This window comes from Hevea brasiliensis, chromosome 15 (genome assembly GCF_030052815.1).
Source record: "Hevea brasiliensis isolate MT/VB/25A 57/8 chromosome 15, ASM3005281v1, whole genome shotgun sequence".
In the NCBI taxonomy this organism is placed as follows: Eukaryota; Viridiplantae; Streptophyta; class Magnoliopsida; order Malpighiales; family Euphorbiaceae; genus Hevea; species Hevea brasiliensis.
This window is the reverse complement of record NC_079507.1, coordinates 60,087,138-60,106,606: the sequence shown is the minus strand read 5'-3', so window position 1 is coordinate 60,106,606 and position 19,469 is coordinate 60,087,138. Positions and strand designations below refer to the sequence as shown.

General features: G+C 29.2%; 2 protein-coding genes across 2 annotated transcripts; both read right to left on the bottom strand.

The window, feature by feature from the left end:
* Positions 1–313: 313 nt before the first annotated feature.
* Positions 314–5,770, bottom strand: LOC110635601 (glycolate oxidase). The gene is made up of 12 exons (XM_021784999.2): positions 5,619–5,770; positions 4,422–4,595; positions 4,102–4,226; positions 3,288–3,334; positions 3,041–3,118; positions 2,422–2,546; positions 2,135–2,201; positions 1,991–2,053; positions 1,836–1,905; positions 1,566–1,666; positions 956–1,060; positions 314–531 (listed from the first exon to the last, which is right to left on the bottom strand). The coding sequence occupies exons 2-12, from the start codon at positions 4,556–4,558 to the stop codon at positions 346–348; spliced, it is 1,104 nt and encodes a 367-aa protein (XP_021640691.2). The 5' UTR covers positions 4,559–4,595; positions 5,619–5,770; the 3' UTR covers positions 314–345.
* A 2,411-nt stretch (positions 5,771–8,181) lies between these two features.
* LOC110635599 (receptor like protein 29-like) lies at positions 8,182–9,884 on the bottom strand. The gene has a single exon (XM_021784996.2). The coding sequence runs from the start codon at positions 9,672–9,674 to the stop codon at positions 8,250–8,252; it is 1,425 nt and encodes a 474-aa protein (XP_021640688.2). The 5' UTR covers positions 9,675–9,884; the 3' UTR covers positions 8,182–8,249.
* Positions 9,885–19,469: the final 9,585 nt, after the last annotated feature.

Below are 19,469 nucleotides of genomic sequence, written 5' to 3'. Positions count from 1 at the left end.
AGCCAACTCCAATCCATTTTAGAACTTTTGAAATGGCCCTTTTGCTGTGATATAAAACTAAACTCAATTTCTACACTTTCAATGCAGAACAAAATGCTATTGACCAGTCATTCCCAAGGATTATGTATGAGTGGCATGGTAAGTAAGGTATGCTTTGGTTTGAAAAGGAATATACAAGGAAAGCAGTGGCGATTCATAGATATAGTATTGATTATCATTACAAAAGTTCAAACTCTTTCAAATATTGATCAACCCTTCAATTTGATATATGTGAATCTAATGACAGACAGGCTCTCCGAACTTTTCCTTTCTCCATTTCAGTAAGCGGTTGGGAGTGATGGTGCCTTATAACCTCGGAACTAGGCGAGGAACGTCCCAGTCAGTCACAATGTGATTGCGGGTAATCTCCCTGAGCGAGCGGCAGCCACTCAGTGCCATTGTTAGCTCAAACTCATCACGAAGCATCTGAAGTACTTTCCTAATTCCAGCTTCTCCTTCAGCAGCCAATGAGAACACCACAGGCCTTCCAATCTGAAATTGAGATAATGTATCAAACAGGCAAGTTAAATTCAAAGCAAGAAACACCCTGATACAAAGTTCAACAGCTTAAATTCCATTCCTATTTCCAAGTTGGATTTATGGAATAACTATCAGAATAACTACTGGAGGATTCCAGGAGCAAGATCATCAACTACCCGGAGGTTTTTCTTTTTTTTTTTTCTTTTTTTGAAGGAAAGTTATCCAGAGGAAATTAGTGATAACTAATTTAACATATTTCACCCAAGTGTTCTGGCAGAGTTTCATATTATTTTTATCCAATAATTCCCAAGGATAAAAATAAAAATTTATAAGATAGGATTATTAGTTGTCCCTTATCTATATTTTGTATACAGGATTCTCCAGTCATTGCTCCTGAGATGTGCTATAATGGTAATTACAGTAACTATATACTTACAAATATTCCAGATGCTCCTAGTGCCAATGCCTTGAAAACATCTGTACCACGGCGAACTCCACCATCAAGGAAAACAGGAACACGGCCTTGTGCAGCTTTGACAACCTGTGAGATGCATCAATAAAATCATTAAATCCGATTATTACAACTTAAAAATGTGAAAAATTGCAGTTTCACTAGAAGCAAAGATAAAGGGGTACTCAGCAAAAAGAATTGCTTGAATCTCACAGTTTGTTAATAAGTGGTAACAAAGAGAAAGGAAATCATGAGAGGTGAGCAAGGCAATGATATCCCTGTTTTGAAGGTCAAACAGCGGACAACACCCTAATCCCATTGCCTCCAAAGAAGGAAAAAAAAGAGTAGGAGGAGCTCATGTCAACACAGAAATAATCATTAAAGGAAAGTGGTTATTTCAATATGGTTTTGAAAAATTAAAAAGGCTTAGCATACCATTAATACATTTGAAGGAGAAAAGGTAAGAAACGAATAATTATTTCATGAGAAAAAAAAAAGGTTGTAAAGTTGAAAATCTTCAAAATTTGTGAATGTACTTAAACTTGTTAAAAATGCACTTGGAATATATTAACTTTACAAGCGCCAGCACTTGTACCTCTTCCAATGCCATAATAGTTGCAGGAACATAATCAAGCTGGCGAGCTCCATGATTGGATACAATGATTCCTGCAGCTCCATTCTGTATGGCTAGCCTTGCTGCATTGATAGCAAAAAAAAAGGAAAAAACAGAGGGTGCATCAGAAGAATTTTATGAGGGCCACAAACAGAATCAGATGGGAAGAAAACTCTGTTGCTCATTTTTTTTAGTTGTTTTTTCCCTGTCTTCCAGTGAGTAGGGGACAAGTAGTTTATTTAGAATTCTTACCATCCTCTGCAGTCAGTACACCCTTCACCAGGATGGGCAGTGACGTGATTGTCTGAAGCCACTTCACATCCTGTCCAATGGCCGAGAGAAGTTTACCGAAAGACCATGTCTATGTCACAGTTCAGGCATTGTAAAAATCAATCAAGTTATCTTACCTTCCAGCTAAGTGTCCTGTCAATTTGGCCGGCAACATATGAAGCAAGTCCAGAGTCATCGGCCTGCAAAGTCAATCTAGCTACAATCAAATCATAGAAACAATACATATGGAAAAATAGCATCCTGAATTTAGTCAGCCATACCTTGTCCATTTTGCCAAGATCCAGGCCCTCAAAGTTCTTCAGAGTCAAAAATGGTGGCAAAGTAAATCTGCAATGAAATACTTTCAAGAATTATACACTTCCCATACAATAGCAAAGCAAATTTAGTTGCTTTTTCCCCCCTCTTATGATCAATAAAATTAATTTTGTTAAGAAAAATAACATGCAAGACCACAGTTGGCCTTGATATATTCTGCATTACCTAAAACTTGTGAGACTTTTTCTTAATTTTTGTCCATATTTTTTAATATATTTAAATTGATGATCACCTGTTCTTGATGTCAGCTTCTCTTCGGCCAAGTCTTGGAGTATCCACAGTGAGGGCAATTGCCTTGAATCCAGCCCTCTCAGCTCTTCTGACAAGCTGAGCAACCACATTCCTGTCTTTGTACACCTGAATGATGAGCGAAAAGGGGATATGATTGACAATAACTCTCAAGGATAATGCAATTACAAAATATTTGGACCCTTAAATTATCAAGAACTTGGACATCCTAAAAGTCAGCAGGAATTGAAGATTCTAAAATACAGACAATGCTCTATAGGGAAGTAGTATGTCTTTTCTCTATTTCTATATCTCCAGAAAATTCACAAGTAAAACAATTAATGTATAACAAAAGTAGAGAAGTTTTTGTTGAAATTAATCAAGAGTCAAGCACGGCAGAGAGTGGGAATGCATAATAAATTTCAGAGAAACTCTTAAATTTTGAGAAGGTTCTTTGCTATGTTATGGACTGTGAATAATCCTGATTTAGTGAATAAAATATAGCTGAAGTGAAGAACATAACTCTGCACATAATGAAGATTCCCTTGGAGAATTGGATAATTGATACTCAATATGAAAATTAACATCAATTGACAAGAAAAAGTAAAATGCATTAAACTCACATAAAGCTGGAAAAAGCGAATGCCAGGCCCTGTTGAAGCAACCTCCTCCACACTGGAAGTAGCCCATGAAGATAGCGTCTGAAATAATAAATCAAGATTAATTCAATAAGAAAGAGTAAACTTTTGATTGCAATTTCATTGATAAACCAATACCAAACAGGCTCTACAGTTTGCTAATAAAAGCCAATATCATAAACAAACTTTTAAGATGCAATTTCAAATTTACAAAAGATTAAGAGAATCAAACCATAATTGTTCCAGCTGCTGAAGCTGCCCTTGCTGTTGCATACTCTCCTGCATTGGAATATAACATCCAGTTACAAGCGATTTTTTTCCCTCTCCAATATCAGAAGTTAGTTGCATAACAGTAGAAAAAAGGAAGGGAATAGAGCTCAAAGAATTTGTTTTCAACAGAACAAAAATACATTAGCTCCATTTTCCTTCGATATTTTCACAATTGTGACCCAGGCCAGATAACTTCCTAATTATTAACTTGTATAAGGATTAAGGAAAGGAATCTTGTTCAAGGATCAGCTGCTTGGTAATTGAAAATTTTGATAAAAAAAGGGGGAAACAAAAGAGAAATGATGAATAGAGGTGATAAGAACTGTCCTCTAAAGAAACTTTCATCAAAGAAATAGTAACAATGCAAATGCAAGCTTCAGAAAGAAGCTCTTCCGCAGCATGTGACATAGACTTTGTGATCTCTCCTGCGAAAGAGTACTAATCTCTCTATGCATAAACAACTGAATTTTATATAAGCATATTTGATGCCTTATACTAGTGTCAGGATCACACAGAAAGAAGTGTAGTGGGTTTTACTGCTCCATGTGGCAATTAGGACTGTTCTTTTTCAGGCATATCCTATGGTCATTGAACTTTCCAGGTCATGCTAACATCCATTGATGTCTGCATATGCCTGCAACTACAAGTATCTGTGTAGACACACAAGTGCAAGCATATAAAGAAATAAGTTCATATGTAGGCATTTATACATATCTTTATTTGCTCGACCTGCAAAAATTCAATTATTTTCATGTAAAGAAGACGGGGACAATTACCTTCGGGGTGAGCCATTTTCTGCATGGCTGTTGGAGCAATCATGATAGGCATTGAAATTTTGAAGCCCAAGACGCTTGTAGTCATGTCAATCTTGCTCACATCAATAAGAATGCGCGGTCGAAACCTATTTTAATGGAAAAGGAAAAAGGAAAAGCAACTTAATAATAAATTTTAAGCAAGAACAATTGATATAAGTTAAAATAGCAATGCAATACACAGCAAAAATATTGCTGAAAAGTTAAATCTAGCCATAAATTATCTTATATAATAAAAATATAAAAACATCCATGATAATTTAAATTGGAATAAATGAGCTCACAAAATTCTAGAGAATGCATTGCGATTCTCCTTGAGGGTCCACTGGTCTTCTGCACCTGATGCATAATAGTCAAAAACCATCTTTGGCAATTTCTGCCTAGCAATTTCCTCATATTCCATAACATTGGTTATCTCCATCTTTCTGGATTGATTATTTGTGCCTTACAATAAAATTCTGAAAAGGTTCAACGTGAGATTATTAGTATTGCTTTAATTTCACACATTATAGGTTTCTCAAAAATGTCAAAACATAACAGATCATAAAGGCACTTGCAAGAGTATTTGTGAATGATGAAATCTCAAGTGCATTGCAAGATGGGAAAAAAAAGGAAAAAACAAAAGAAAGAAAAGAAAAGTAACCTTTGAAGAAAAGAAGACCAAAGAAATCATCCATGAAGAGAGTTAAGAAGAAAAGGCATACTAATACAGTTGACGTTAGAGAAGAAAATAAAACATCTTTAAGAGTAAAAAAAGTTGTTTTTGTCATTCCAGCAACAGGAATGACTACAAACACCCAGAAGTTCAGCACTCAAAAAGTCCCCAGCAATCGAACAAGATGAGCCTATTTAGATGTCTTTTGGAGGGGAACAAAGGTGGCAAATGAAAGATTAAGAATCCTCCAACAGCTAAAGAAGCAGAATTCTCCAACTTGTCCTGTTTCTTAACTGAGAGGACGCTTCATATATTATGTTCAATTAAAAATCCACTGTAAGAACTCTATTCAACAATAAAGAGTAACCTGGTTGAGCTCATGGCTTGACAGATTACACCTCATGAAAATATGTTTATATGCTTATGAATTACGTTTAAATCTTATTATACAAAGACAACAAAATCTCAAGTACGTGCAATCAAATGCTACAAATGACAAAACAGAGAGGGGAAACAAAGCTGAAACTTAAAAAAAAAAAAAAAAAAAAAAAAAAAAGTCCGATGGATTCCCCCTTCCAAGAAACCATCAATAGATAATTAACAAGCAATAACATGCGACTCAAACAAAAGAATTCAAACCCATTTTCCCATGAGGAATGAAGACTACAAAAACCAAACTATCAGACCCAGATGACAGTAAAATCCCATAAACGAAACTAAACAGTATAACGTGAAAATCCCACAAAGTGAGAGTGAAGTGAGAAATATATGCAAAAAGAAGAAAGAGAAGTGAAACCAGAGTGAAGCGAGAGAGGAGAGAACAGACCTTGGTCAAACTCTACCAATAGGAGAGAGGGAAAATGTAAAGAGCAAATGAGAAAGAGTGCATATAATGCTGGAGAGAGAGAGAGAGAGAGAGAGAGAGAGAGAGAGAGAGAGAGGGGAACACTGGAGCTCTCAAGCGATGCAAACAAACAGACGAAGCATATGCAGAAATATTAAAAAAATAAGGAAAATGACAAAAATGGTGGGATCAAATTAGAAGGATGAGTCACAGAGAACGCTAAAAGGATTAGGTTTTGAAGGTGAGAATTTGTAGCCAAATCTGTTTCATGGAAATTTGAGATTTGTGTGGAGGGCAATTTTGTTGGATTATCACTTCTTTGAGCTAATCCCCATATTTATTTATTTTTATATATGCTAAAATTTTCCATTTATTAAAAATTGTAAGAAGGCGAAGGGGATTGAGACTCCGATGCCTCACAAAATATCGGGATATTGTTTCTTTTATTATTATTATTATTATTATTATTATTATTATTATTATTATTATTATTATCGCTTAATTAAGAAATGAATAAGAATGGTTATATCAAATACAATATGGTAATAAATTTATAGAAATTAAAGTTTCAATCTTTATTCCTATTCAGCTTACTAGAGTTCATTTTAAAAAATTAATTTTGAGATGAACAAGTTATTCTAAATGAAAAAAAAAAATATATATATATATATATATATATATATATATATATATATATATATATATATTAATAAAATGCCAAATGAATATTTAGCAGCACTGTGAGTTCTATGACAGTAGTAGCTCTCCTCTTTTCTTTTACTCTCTTCGCAATTTAATTAAAAAAAAAAAAACTGTTTTCCTCCTTAATTTTATTGATCAATTATATTTTATTTTACATGCATGATATTTTTAAAAAAATAATAAGAAGTAATGACTTAAAATAGTTGAGGGAAACAAGGTTGGCCATATTTTTATAATTTTCTTTTTTTTAAAAAAAAAATAAAAAGATCAAAAGGATTGGTCATTCCATTTTCATCCCTCCAATAATGAAAATTTACACTATATTAATAAAGTTAGTTGATAAAAAATTATGAATTCTATAATATGCAATTGATCTATTTTATGGAGCTCATAAGGGAATGCAGTGGCACTTTTAATTTATTGTCTCCTTCACACATAAATGAATCGCTTATCCAAACCAATATGTGGATGATATATACTTAGTTTGGAGGTTTGAGTTTTTAATCTTTTATTACATTATAAAAAAATTGAATAAATAAGAAATATTTTGCATGCAAGTCAATTCTCATATTTTTGATGCCACATTCATGCAAGAAGCCAATTTTCATTCCTCTGGCAGCATAAGAGCAAATATACCCCAAATTTCCCATCTAAGAAGGTATCTGAATTCTGATGTATAGAAGAGTTTCAGGCTGGAAATTGAGATAGGCCAAACTCTATATTGATTGGTAGATGGAGCCCCACATGTTTGTGAGTATGGACATGAGGTGACAAGTGCCTTTGGTTGATGAAGACTTGGCCTATCTTCGCCACCTCACAAAGTTCACCCAAACTCTGCTTCCTGATCCTGGCTGCTGCAACATCAGCACAAGGATTTCAAGTGTTACAAGTCGGCTCTTGGGCCTTGGGCATTTCTAATTTCTATTCACTTACATAATATAAATTAATCTTAAAACTGCCTGCATAGTAAACAAATAATTTTCATATCGTGATTCTGCATTTTAATTATTATTTGAAATAAAAAAAATTGATGCATTAATTGAAAATATTGGAGTAAAAAAAATCCAATTTGAAGACCTAAAAAACAGGAAGAATTACTTTACGAAACGTAAGAGAATACAAATAAGACATGATGTTTAGTTAATTGATTTTTATGAGGAGCAGAAATGAAATGAGGTGACACAAATCTTAGAATAAATGCATACAAGGGGAAGAAAATTAAAAAATTTCATTATTTAGTCTCCGCGACTTCGTTTCTAGTGACGACATTTTCCAATTATGTGGGCTGGATTGTGGATATGCAATGGTATACTAGCCGATACAATTTTCCAACTATTAATTAATTTTTTAAACAAATGGCTTAATTAAAATGTGCGCAATATTTTCTAAGAATTGAAAAGTAAATGTTTTTATCTTAAAAAAAAAAAGAAAAGTAAATATTTTTATAAAAAATTTCAATTCATTCAATATAGTTAGTGTTGGTGGTGGGTTCAGAAGGGTTGGCAAAGAAATTTCATGGTTATTGGCCTTTTGATTGGGCTTCTGCTTCAAAGAACTTTACCAACGTAAAAGAACGTGGCCCAAACTTCGGCCACTCAAGTCCTTTATCAATATTATGAATTCGACCTCCCACTCTTATTCTTTATTCACTGCAAAAAATTTCCCATCAATTATAATAATAATAATAATAATAATAATGGTATATCGACTCTGGCCAAGAAAAAGAATTCATCTATTTTTAATTTTTATATTATCCCCAGCCATGCGTTTTTACTCCCAGAAGTAAATGTTCAACTAATGCTATTTATGGCAAAGTCAGTTTTCTCAAAACAGTGAAAACGAAAAATCATAGTGCATGCCATGCTTTGGATTTTCTGGTTTCTAGCCGATAGTAGAAGTATATATGCGGTGTTACAAAAAGAGAGGCAGAATGAAAAGAAGAAAAGTACATGGAATAAGCTTTTGATCAGCAAATGCTAGACCGTCTGAACTTGTCTTGCTACGGTACCGTGGAGATTGCATTCCCTTGGACTCATCTGGGTTCTCTTCTGGACAAATTTTATGGCCACCTTTGCCAATTTTATCCAAGCAAGTTGGGGTCTCTAGATAGATAGAAACATTTTTCTTATCGTACATCTTGTTGCTTGTACACAATCCACTGTTTCCTCTAACATCTAATCTTTTGCCAAGCCTTCCGATGAACTCTTCTGGGAGTAGTAGTTCTCCACTTAGCTGATTGTTGCTCACGTTCAGTTGATCAAGATTTGGAAGTGACCCCAAGCTTGTAGGAATTGTCCCAATGAGGCCATTGTTGTCTAGAGAGAGGGCAGTAAGACTTTTCAATGACGACAAAGAATTCGGTATTGAGCCTGTTAACCCACATCCTGACAAACTTATTAACGTGAGCCGTTTTAGGGACCCCACAAACAAGGGTATCCCTGAATTTATCGGATTGTGGTCAATTATGAAGTATTGCAACTGTTCCAATCCAGACAGGGTTGCAGGGATTGGTCCATTCATAAAATTATGGCTTAAATCAAGCAAGACTAATCTCTTTAGCTTCCCCAAATCTGGAGTTATCCTTCCCAGAAGCTTGTTAGAGCCCAAATCAATCTTATGGAGAAGATTAAGCTGACCCAGAGAACATGGAACCTGCCCTTCAAGGCTATTCCAACTTAAGTCCAGAATGGTCAAGCTTTTTAACCCTCCAATCTCCTTAGGAATTTCACCACTTAGATTATTGTAACTTAGGTCAAGTTGCTCTAGATTTACCAAGCCACCAAGCTCACGAGGGATACTTCTTTGTAGATTATTCTGGGACAGGCTCAGAACTCTTAGGCTGGTAACGTGTCCTAAACTTGAGGGTATCTGTCCAGAGAGAGCTGGATTGGAAGCAAGAGCTAGATGCTCCAAGGAAGATAAAGTTTCGAAAATAGCAGGAGAAAGAATAACTGGATGATCAGATGTTACAAAACAGTTAAAAATAAAAAGAACTTTTAGGTAAGGTAGCTTCTGCAAGGAACTTGACAGATAAGCAGAAGCTTTGCAAGGAGGGTTAATAATATCAGGACCAATATGAATCTTTGTGACATGAAAGATGGGAGGGTCTTCAGCGAGCTCACATTGAACACCAGGCCATGGAGTGTCAGTGCATGGTTGTGGGTGCACTCGAGCCCAATCAGGATCATCCAAAAGAGCACCAAAAACCTCAAAAAGCCCCAAAAGCTCCTCTTCCTCCATCCCCATGTCACTCCCATACGAGTTTCTTGAGAGTGCAATTAACTCACCGGCCAAAACAAGTAAACCAGCAAGGCAAAGAGAAACACAAGAAGCCATGAGAGGAGCAAGAACCGACTAAGAAGTAAGAAATTAACTAAAAGCCAAAAAGATATAACCAAGCAAGAAAGATGGTGGTGTTGTAGAGAGTAGAGACAAGAGACCAAACAATGCAAGCTTTTTTACAAAGCTTGTTTGGTGAATAAGTGAATATATCGCGATGGGCAAAAGGAAAGAAAGGAGAGGAATACGTAGCAGTCGCTATCTTAATCGCTGTGCCCAGTGTGTGAGAGAGAGGAATATTAAAGCTGCATTATGGAAAACCTTGTGGCCTTTGGTAAGGGAATTAAAAGCGTGATGGAGAAAATGACAGTGTTAGGTTGCATGGAAAAAGGAAGTTGAAAAGAGAGAGAAGCAGTAACTAAACATGGAAAAAATGAGCAGAATGGTCAAGATGGGAGAAGCTAAAAGTGGTAAAGATGATGGGACGGAGCTCTACCTGAACATCTCTATGAGGCCGACATAACATTGCAATGGCAATTGGGTTACAGAGTTACTGTGCTCTTTCTCTCTCTCTCTCTGCCTATAGGATTTGGCCGCTGGCCTGTTGGTGTTGGAATCTTTGATGCAGGCTAGTTGCAAGCATATACAGCTCTTATGTATTAAATTTTCTCTTCTATCAATTTAAAATTCCTCACTCACATGAGATTTGGTGAGAGATGAGTGGTGGAATTGGTAATGGTTTTTCTCGGAATTTGCTTTGAGTTTTTCTCCATCTTTTTTATTTGATTTACGTCTTTATTTTTTAGTTAAGCTTGTGGAGGTTTCTAACCAACAAATTAATAATTTTCTACCTAAATTTTTATTTAATTTTATAGATTTTTCAATTGCATTACATATGTTTTGTTATCTCATATAATGCAATTAAATTTTATCAAACTTTTTTATCTAATGCAAAATTTAAATTTGATATCTTTTAATCAAGCTTGTACAGGTTTTTTTATAAAAAAAAAAATATAAATTATAATTTAAAAATACATACTTATAGATATTATGTGAAATTTTTCTTATTTATACTCGATTTATTATAGATATAAAATATAAGATGCAAGGTGGATTAATATATTAAATATATAAATTTTATATATTTACATCTTAATACATAATAGATTAAATATAAATAAGAATTTTCCAACTTTATATACCCTTTAATTGCATTATATTGTTAAGGATGGTAAGGATGTGGCCTAATGTTTATTTCGTAGTGTTGGTATGTACTTTTTAATGATTGAAAATTTATTACAATATAAAAGAATAAATTTTAAATTTGATAATATATTTTTAAAAAAATATAAAAATTTCTCAAGTATGATAAATTTTATAGGCTAGGCATATCAACTGTAAAATTTATCAAGTATTAAAAGAAACAAAAATTAAGTATGATTTATGTGTGAATTCAATTAAATTCTTTTTTATAAATAATTTATTTCAAATGAAATTTTAATGTAATGATAATAAAATGCAATGATGTAAACATTTAAAGTATCATTTTTATACAAATTAAATTTTTATTCTTAAATAACTAATTTTTTAGAAAATATATTACACGTTATTTATTCTCATTATATATATTCGTAATTTAATTTTTTATACATAATATAATTTTATCATAATATATTAAATTTTCAATGATTAATTAATTTTAATTGTTCATTCTCGTAATGTCAAATTAACATAACTGTATTTTACTCTAATTAAAATTGGTTTATAGTTTTTATTATTTTTTTATAAGTTTAGTTTTTTATACCTTGAGCAAAGTTAAAATGTATTGTTTTTTAAATTGCACTCTTTGTTTATATTATTTATATAATTTATTTTTTTTCTACTATTTATCTTTATCTTATGATTATCATTATATTAGTTAGTGTTACTATTAAAATTTCATATAATACTATTTCCTATGCTTTATAAAATTTTAAATTTCTTTAAACTTTTTGAAGTAACAAATAAAAATAGGTATATTTATCTAAATTAATATTTGTGCTTTCAATTTATAACAATCTTGTGTTTGAATATTATTACTTTGAATTAAAATTTTCTAATAATACTTATGAATAATTAAATTACATAACATGTTCGTGAAACTCAAATAGGATTTTAATGTATGCAATCCATTTCTATAATTGGTTAATTATATTCAACAAAAGCTATTTTGAACATGTATTGTCTTTTATTAAATTTATCATGTTGGCTCTTTCAAAATAATTTTAAATTTGAAAAAAATGGAAAACTAGGTCTAAGTTAACTATTATTAATTTACTAAATTTTTTTTATCAAGAAATTACCATGGATATTTTAATCTATCCCTTATTATAGATATATTATATATTTATTTTAATTTTACTTATTTATAATTACAACAATATAACTAATTTAAAATTTTTATAATAAAAATTTGCTTAAAATTAATTAGTTTTAATTGAAATAATTTTTAGTTTTCTTTGTTAGGTAGAAAACTACCTAGGTATTATAGGAAAGCTAAATATGAAAACCTAAGATTAATGACGTGGGAACATTTTTTTTTATTATATTAGTTAATTATTTTTTACAAAATATTTATTTTTTATTACAATAAAAAATTTAATAAAGAAGAAATTAAGTAAAATTAGGACTAATTAAAAATTTTAAATATATTTAAATTCTGAAATTGAAATCTAAATAATGAAAAAATATAATTATAAATAATTTAAATCATGAAGGAAAAATATTAAATTATGTATTGTGTTTATAAAATTATCCTTGATTAGTTATATTTTTGTAAACTAGTTTCTGAAGTACGTGTGTTGTATATACATCAAAATAATTTATAATATGTAATTATTTTATTTATATATAATAATTAAATATAAAAATTAATTATTTAAATAAAATACTAAGATTTTATAATAATAAATATTAAAATTTAATTAGTGTAATACAATATATAAATATTTAAAACTTTTCATGCCTATTATTTTATTATTCTTGTTAAATTCCTTTATAAGACAATTTCTTAAAATATGATAATTTCATTACCTTTGACAATTATATTTTGTGAGAGTAATAACTCAAAATTTTTATGCATATTAATATATTTAGAATCAAATAATTTAATTATATGTAACATTAGTGGTGATATAGGTTTTAAAAAAAACTATTATATCAGTAAACATTATTACTTATATTTTAATTCTCCAAAATATAAAAAAGATGATAATAAAATAAAATTAAGAAAAAAAATAAAAATTTATTATACTATTCATTTTCGTTATTAATAAATTTTCACCTATTATTGTTGGTATAATGTTATATATATATATATATATATATATATATATATATATATATATATATATATATATATATATATATATATATATATATATATATATTTTAAATATCATGATTTTCATCCTTCATTCTTTTTAATATTTTAAGTGATTTTCAATATTTTCTTTGTATTGACAAATAATATAATTATTACATAAATAAAATTTTTGAAATCTACTAAGTTAAATAAAATTATATAGTGTAATAGTTTTATCTTTATTAATTGATCCAAATTTTATGGAGAAAAAAAAATTGTTCAAATTAGGATGGTCATGGATCTGATTTCAAGATCGAATCATCGGTTTTCATTTATGAAATTAGAGAATTGACATCATATCATAAGATTTCTTAATCTTAATTTCAATTATTATTTCAACATTTGAAAATTATTTTAATTTTTAATTAAAAAAGTCAATTTGATCTTCAATTGAATAATTTAATTTCAATTTAAAACAAAAGCTAAAAATGTTTTATTTAAATTGATTCTAATGATATTTAAAATCTCAAATTAAAATGACTAATTTTAGTCTAATTTTGAACTTTAAACATATGATGGATACATCTAATTTAGCTTTATAGGTGACTATAAGCCATGAGAATGCATGGTTTTGATTCCGATTGAGAGATTATCTAACAATCGGAATCATATTAAAATTTGATGTGATTTCGGATAGATTTTTCGATATTTCAATTTTAATTTAATTGTATTCTTAATATTCAATTGTAGTTCAATTTGATTAAATTTCAATTTAGATTTCGACCATTGAAACAATTTTATGTGATTATTATTGTTAAACTTGTATATAAATTACATTAAATTTTAAAGTTAGTTCTTAATACATAATATATCATATACAATATATTTTTTTAACTATTTTTAATTATACAAGTTTTAACTATTGTGGGATATATATAATTAAGGATTAAATATATTATATTATATTATATTATATTATATATATATTAAAATATTTATAATTAAAAATTATAATGTAATTTAATGTACTTATAATTAAAATTTTGAAAAAAAGATAAAAGAATGAAATTTAATATTGATTTTTATATAGCCTATAATTACAATATATAATCTTAATTATAAATGAATATAATCATATTAAAAATAAGTCATATATTTAGAAAATACAAAAAAAATATGCATAAATAAAATCAATTTTTATTTTAGTCAATAAAATTGTTAAATAATTTTTGAATTGGGATAATTTATATATAAATAACGATTAAACATTAAGAAAGTGCAATTTTTAATAGTAAAAATTTCAGTCATCATTTTAGTTTTGTTAACAAATTTTACGAATTTAACATTATCTAAGAAAAAATTATGGTTGCATAATAAATTTTATGTGAAATAGAATAATAAGTTAAAGTTACATTATATATACCATTGTAAAGCGGAATCCAAATTTCAATTCTCTTTGAACTTTAATTATCATTGATAATTAATTATATAAAATTGATTTTCAAATAAATTAATTATATCTAATAAATTTTATATCAATTAATTAAGTTAATAGCATATTTAAAAGAGGAGGAATGTTTGAAAACTTTTTTAATTATTAAAAATTTTAATTTAATTATAATTTTTATAGCATTAGAATTCTAATATTTTATGATTTTATTTTTTTTATTTAAATAATAACAGTATTTTATAAATAATAATTTTATAAATATAATAAAAATATATTTATCCGTTCAAAAGTTCATCATTTGTACATTTGTATATATTATATGTATATAAATAAATAAATAGAATTGAGAGATAAATTTCAAAGAAAATAATAAAACGGTAACTCTCTTTTAACTCTATATATAATAATAAAAAAATAAAACTTAGATAAATATATGTAATTGTGTTTCATAAAAAAATGACTGCTTAATAATAAATCTAAAAAATATTACTCAATAATTTTTAATATGTTTATATTTAATTAGTTTATTATTTCTATATGAAATTACGGATTCGCCATACACTTACTCGAGTATGTGAAGTCTTGCACGAGGCTACTCGATTGCGTGGACTAGGCTGGGAAGAAATATGGCTCAATTGTAGCCCATAATCAGCCCAAAGCGTAGCACACGATTAACCCACTCTTTAATCCTCCAAGTTTATCAATTACTATTAAAATTTAAATTACTTCTACATATACTTCATATTGAAAAATTAATATGTTCCTAACTATATTATATCATGCTTACATATTTATAATCAACTTTGTATCATAGGTTCATATTAAATCACATGTTATCTATAAATTAAATATTTAATTTACAGTTTAAATATACCTTATTTACTGTGAATTTCCACAATTTAGTAGAATAAAAAAAATTATTCTAATAGGTGACACCTTAAAACCAAAATTACGCAAAAAGAACAACTAAATATTAGGTCTAGTTATAGCCAAATATTACAACGAATTTCATGCTATTATTATGTATACATGTCCTTCTAATCCATATAATATTATTTCCTTAGAAAATAATTTGGCTGGTTAACAGCTTAGGAAATGTGTGGGCATGTCAAATACGAGTATATTAGCTAGAATTACGCTCTGACTTATGGGTCAAAAAACTATGAAAATTGACTAAATTGAACACAGTTTCATTAATTTCACTTTAAAATTAAAAAGGTACGGCAAGTAAATTGAAAATCAAAAGGATGCTTTGATTAATTGAAAATAGAGTAAAAGGTTTGAAATTAAATGCAAGAATTTTGGAAAAAGAAATGACTAATAAAATAAAGATAAAAGACTGCTAGAGTCTAATTAAGTTGTTGTTATTTGATGTTGTTGGGGCTTTTCACATTATAGTGCATCTGACTTTTATAGTTCTGTCTGCAGGTACTGGAAGACTCTTGAACACACTTTGGGTCCGTTTGGTTTAACTATTGAATACAGATAGTTGTTACTGTTAGCAGATAGCTGGTAGCTAATGATAGCTAATTTTTGTTAAATGTTTGATAAAATTATATTTAGTTGTTGCTGTTGATAAGTGAAATGACTAATAAAGGTATATGTCATATAATTTATTTTATTATTGACATAAATATAAAATTAAAAATTTATTATATATATTTTATTATTAAATTAAATGTATAATTATTAAATTAATATATTATATCATTTATTATATTATTAAAATAAATACATAATTATTAATCTATTATATTATATCATTTATTTTATTATTGAAATAAGAAAATAATTAATTTTTTTAAATAATTAGATAACTTCAAAAATATAGATAAAATAATAAAATAATTATTATTGTTGATAAAGGAAAAACTTATAATTAATTTTAAGTTTTTAGATGTAAGTAAATATTTTATATTTTATGTTATTAATAAAAAAATATTTTAACAAAGTTGATGTCTAGTCCTTGTTGGGCCATCTTCACATACTCGGTCTCTAGTAAGAACACCTTGCACCTATTCCTCATCTTCTTGAACTGAGTAATGAAAGCATCAACTGATTCTCCACTCCTCTATGTCATCCTTAACAGTTCAGCAGCACATTCTTCTAGCTCATCTCTTAAGAACTAGTATGGAACAAACTCTCCATTCCTGCCAGGAATACATAGGGTTTCTAGGAAGAGTAAAGTATCAAGTAAAAACAGCATGAGTGAGAGAGTTTAGAAATAGTCTCAACTTTTAACTGGTAAAATTTTCGTAATTCACTAGTTCACCACACTGGATTGTGAACCTTGCTATGTGTTATAGAGTCGACTGTCCATATTCTCTTGAAAAGAAACTGAAGTCTGTGATGTAGTACCCTATTGGATATAGGTTCTTCCTATCAATAAAGTCTAAATATGGCTTATGAAGCTGGTCAACCAATTTGTCTAAGGCCAGGCCCATACAGCTCCTGTACAGCATATTTAATAGCATTTATCATCACTTGGGGTGTAGCTAGAATGGCAGGTACCTAGATTGCAGGAACTAGTACCTGAGGTAGAGGTGCTGGTATTAATTGAGGTATCTGCACAACAGACATTGTAGTGCCTTTGAAGTTGTTACCCCTTGAGCCAAAAAAAGCCAAAGGTCACTGGGGCATTTGCACCTGTTGCTGCTGGAGAGCTAGTATCACCTAAGGACCTGCAACTACTTCTATATCATAAACACTAGGGTAAGTAACTAAGTTAGTGCTGTGATGACTTGGGTGGGAATAACAGTTTTGCCGCTAAGGCAACTAGGTTAGACTGGTGTTTTTGTTTGGCTAGCTACCTATTCTTCTCTCTTGTGGGGTGCCTAGTATCTTTTTTCATTACTGGCATGACTTCCCTCAGCACTAACCTGAGGGGTTTAGGACTGGACCTACTTCCTGAGCTCCTTAGCACCTCTGGGTACTGCATTAAACTCTTATAGCCTATAGACATGGCCATCAGAAGGTAACAAAATAGGCAAATTAAACTTTTTAGCTAATGTCTGAATTAACAAAATAATATTCTCCGCATTTGCATTAATTTTATTAAGAGCTATATCCATCCACCTTCCTAAGCCTTTCTCTAGGACATCAGCGATTGTTGATGCAAGGTTTCTTTTATTTATAATAAAAACTGAACCACTTTGCTTATGGTTTGGAGTGTCGCTTAAGGTATATATAGTTTTTAACACATCTGAATTCTACACTTCTTCTCCATGAGTAGCTGATCCTTTCTCAAATCGTTCCACCATGAGAGAAACTTGAAGATTTGGGCTAACTACTATAGGACTCTCCTCCGTGTCCTGAGACCTGGTGGTTTTTTTGCAGAGAGCACTTCTGGTTTTTGGAGGTATAGTGTTGCCTGCAAAAAGGAAAACGATAACAGTGATGTCGAATAAAATGAGACTTTGGTCCTATTGGGCGTGCCAAAAATTATTTCCTTAAAAAACAATTTGACTGGCTAACAGTTTAGGAAATGTGTAGGTGTGCCAGATACTGAGTATATTACATGGGATTGTGCTCGAACTTCTGAATCAAATGACTGTGAGAACTGACTACACTAAACGCAGTTTCGTCAATCTCATTCCAAAATTAAAAGGCAAGTAAATTAGAAATTGAAAGGACGCTTTGATTAATTGAAAAGATAGTACAATACTTAAAATTAAATGTAAGAGCTTTCGAAAAATAAATGACTAATAAAATGAAAATAAAATACTATTAGAATCTGATTGAGTTGTTGTTAGTTGATGTTGTTGGGGCTTTTCACGTTGCAGTGTATCTGATTTTTATAATTATGCCTGCAAATATCTGGAATACTCTGGAACACACTTTGTCACGTTCTGCAGTTATCTGTAACCATCTGCCCACTCCTTAGAACTGTTTAAAAGTGTTGCTAACTCCCTTTTTCATATAACCATCCAATAACCATGAATAATTTAATTATTAATTATCTCAAGCCACAAATTAATTAAATTAATAAAATAAAATAAATTAAATTAATTTCATAAAAAATTAATTTAATTAATTCTTACACTTAAAATAATTAATAAATAAAATAATTATTTTTAGTGTAAACAGGTATTAAAAGTTTGGTTTTTAATATAATTACCAACTCTTATCTTAAGCAAGAGTCTTAATTAATTATGGAATTTAATTCCTTCCTAAAAAATAACTGGCCGTGTACATGTATGGACAAGCCCATATTGTGTGTATCGGCTAACACTACAATAATGCGATACTAATGTAACACATTATATTATTTATATAATATTATACTATTATAGTATAGTATATTAATTTATCTCTTTTAAATAACTTTTTTTTATCTATTTTTTTAAAAAAATTATAAGGTAATTATATTTTTATGGAATTAATTGAATTTATAATATAATAAATACTATAAAATTAAAAATATTTTTATCATTCATAAGTTGGTTTTTTATTTATAAATTTTTGTATATTATTAATTACTAATTAACTATAATTTATAGATAAACAAAATCTAGAAAACAAAAATTATAGTTTATAGATGAATAAATATAAAATTAAAGAATAAATTAATTGAGTATAAGATAAATTAATAAAATTAAATATTAAAATAAAAAATAATATGAAAACAATAATGACGAAACATAGAAAATTGAACACGATAGTGAATTGCAATAAGAAATAAGAAAAAGAAATAGAAATTCCATTGAATCATTGAAGGAATTCTTTTTTTTTTTCTCTTTATTTTATATGAGTAAATTCTATACAAAAGAGTTATAGTTGAATTAACATTTATTTTAAATAAATAATTATAAGGATAGAGATGATGTTCTACTAGGATTCATTTAATAAGAAATTTTAATTAAGAATTTATAAATTTAAAATTAAAAAAATATAACCACAAGTTTAGGTCTTTTAATAAATTACATAAATTTATTTATATATTTTTTGCCGTATATATATATATATATATATAGATGATCAAGCAAATCCACTTATTAAATTAGACTAATCCGTTGGAAATTGATGAATAGGTTATTTATCTATTGAAGATAGAGAACAT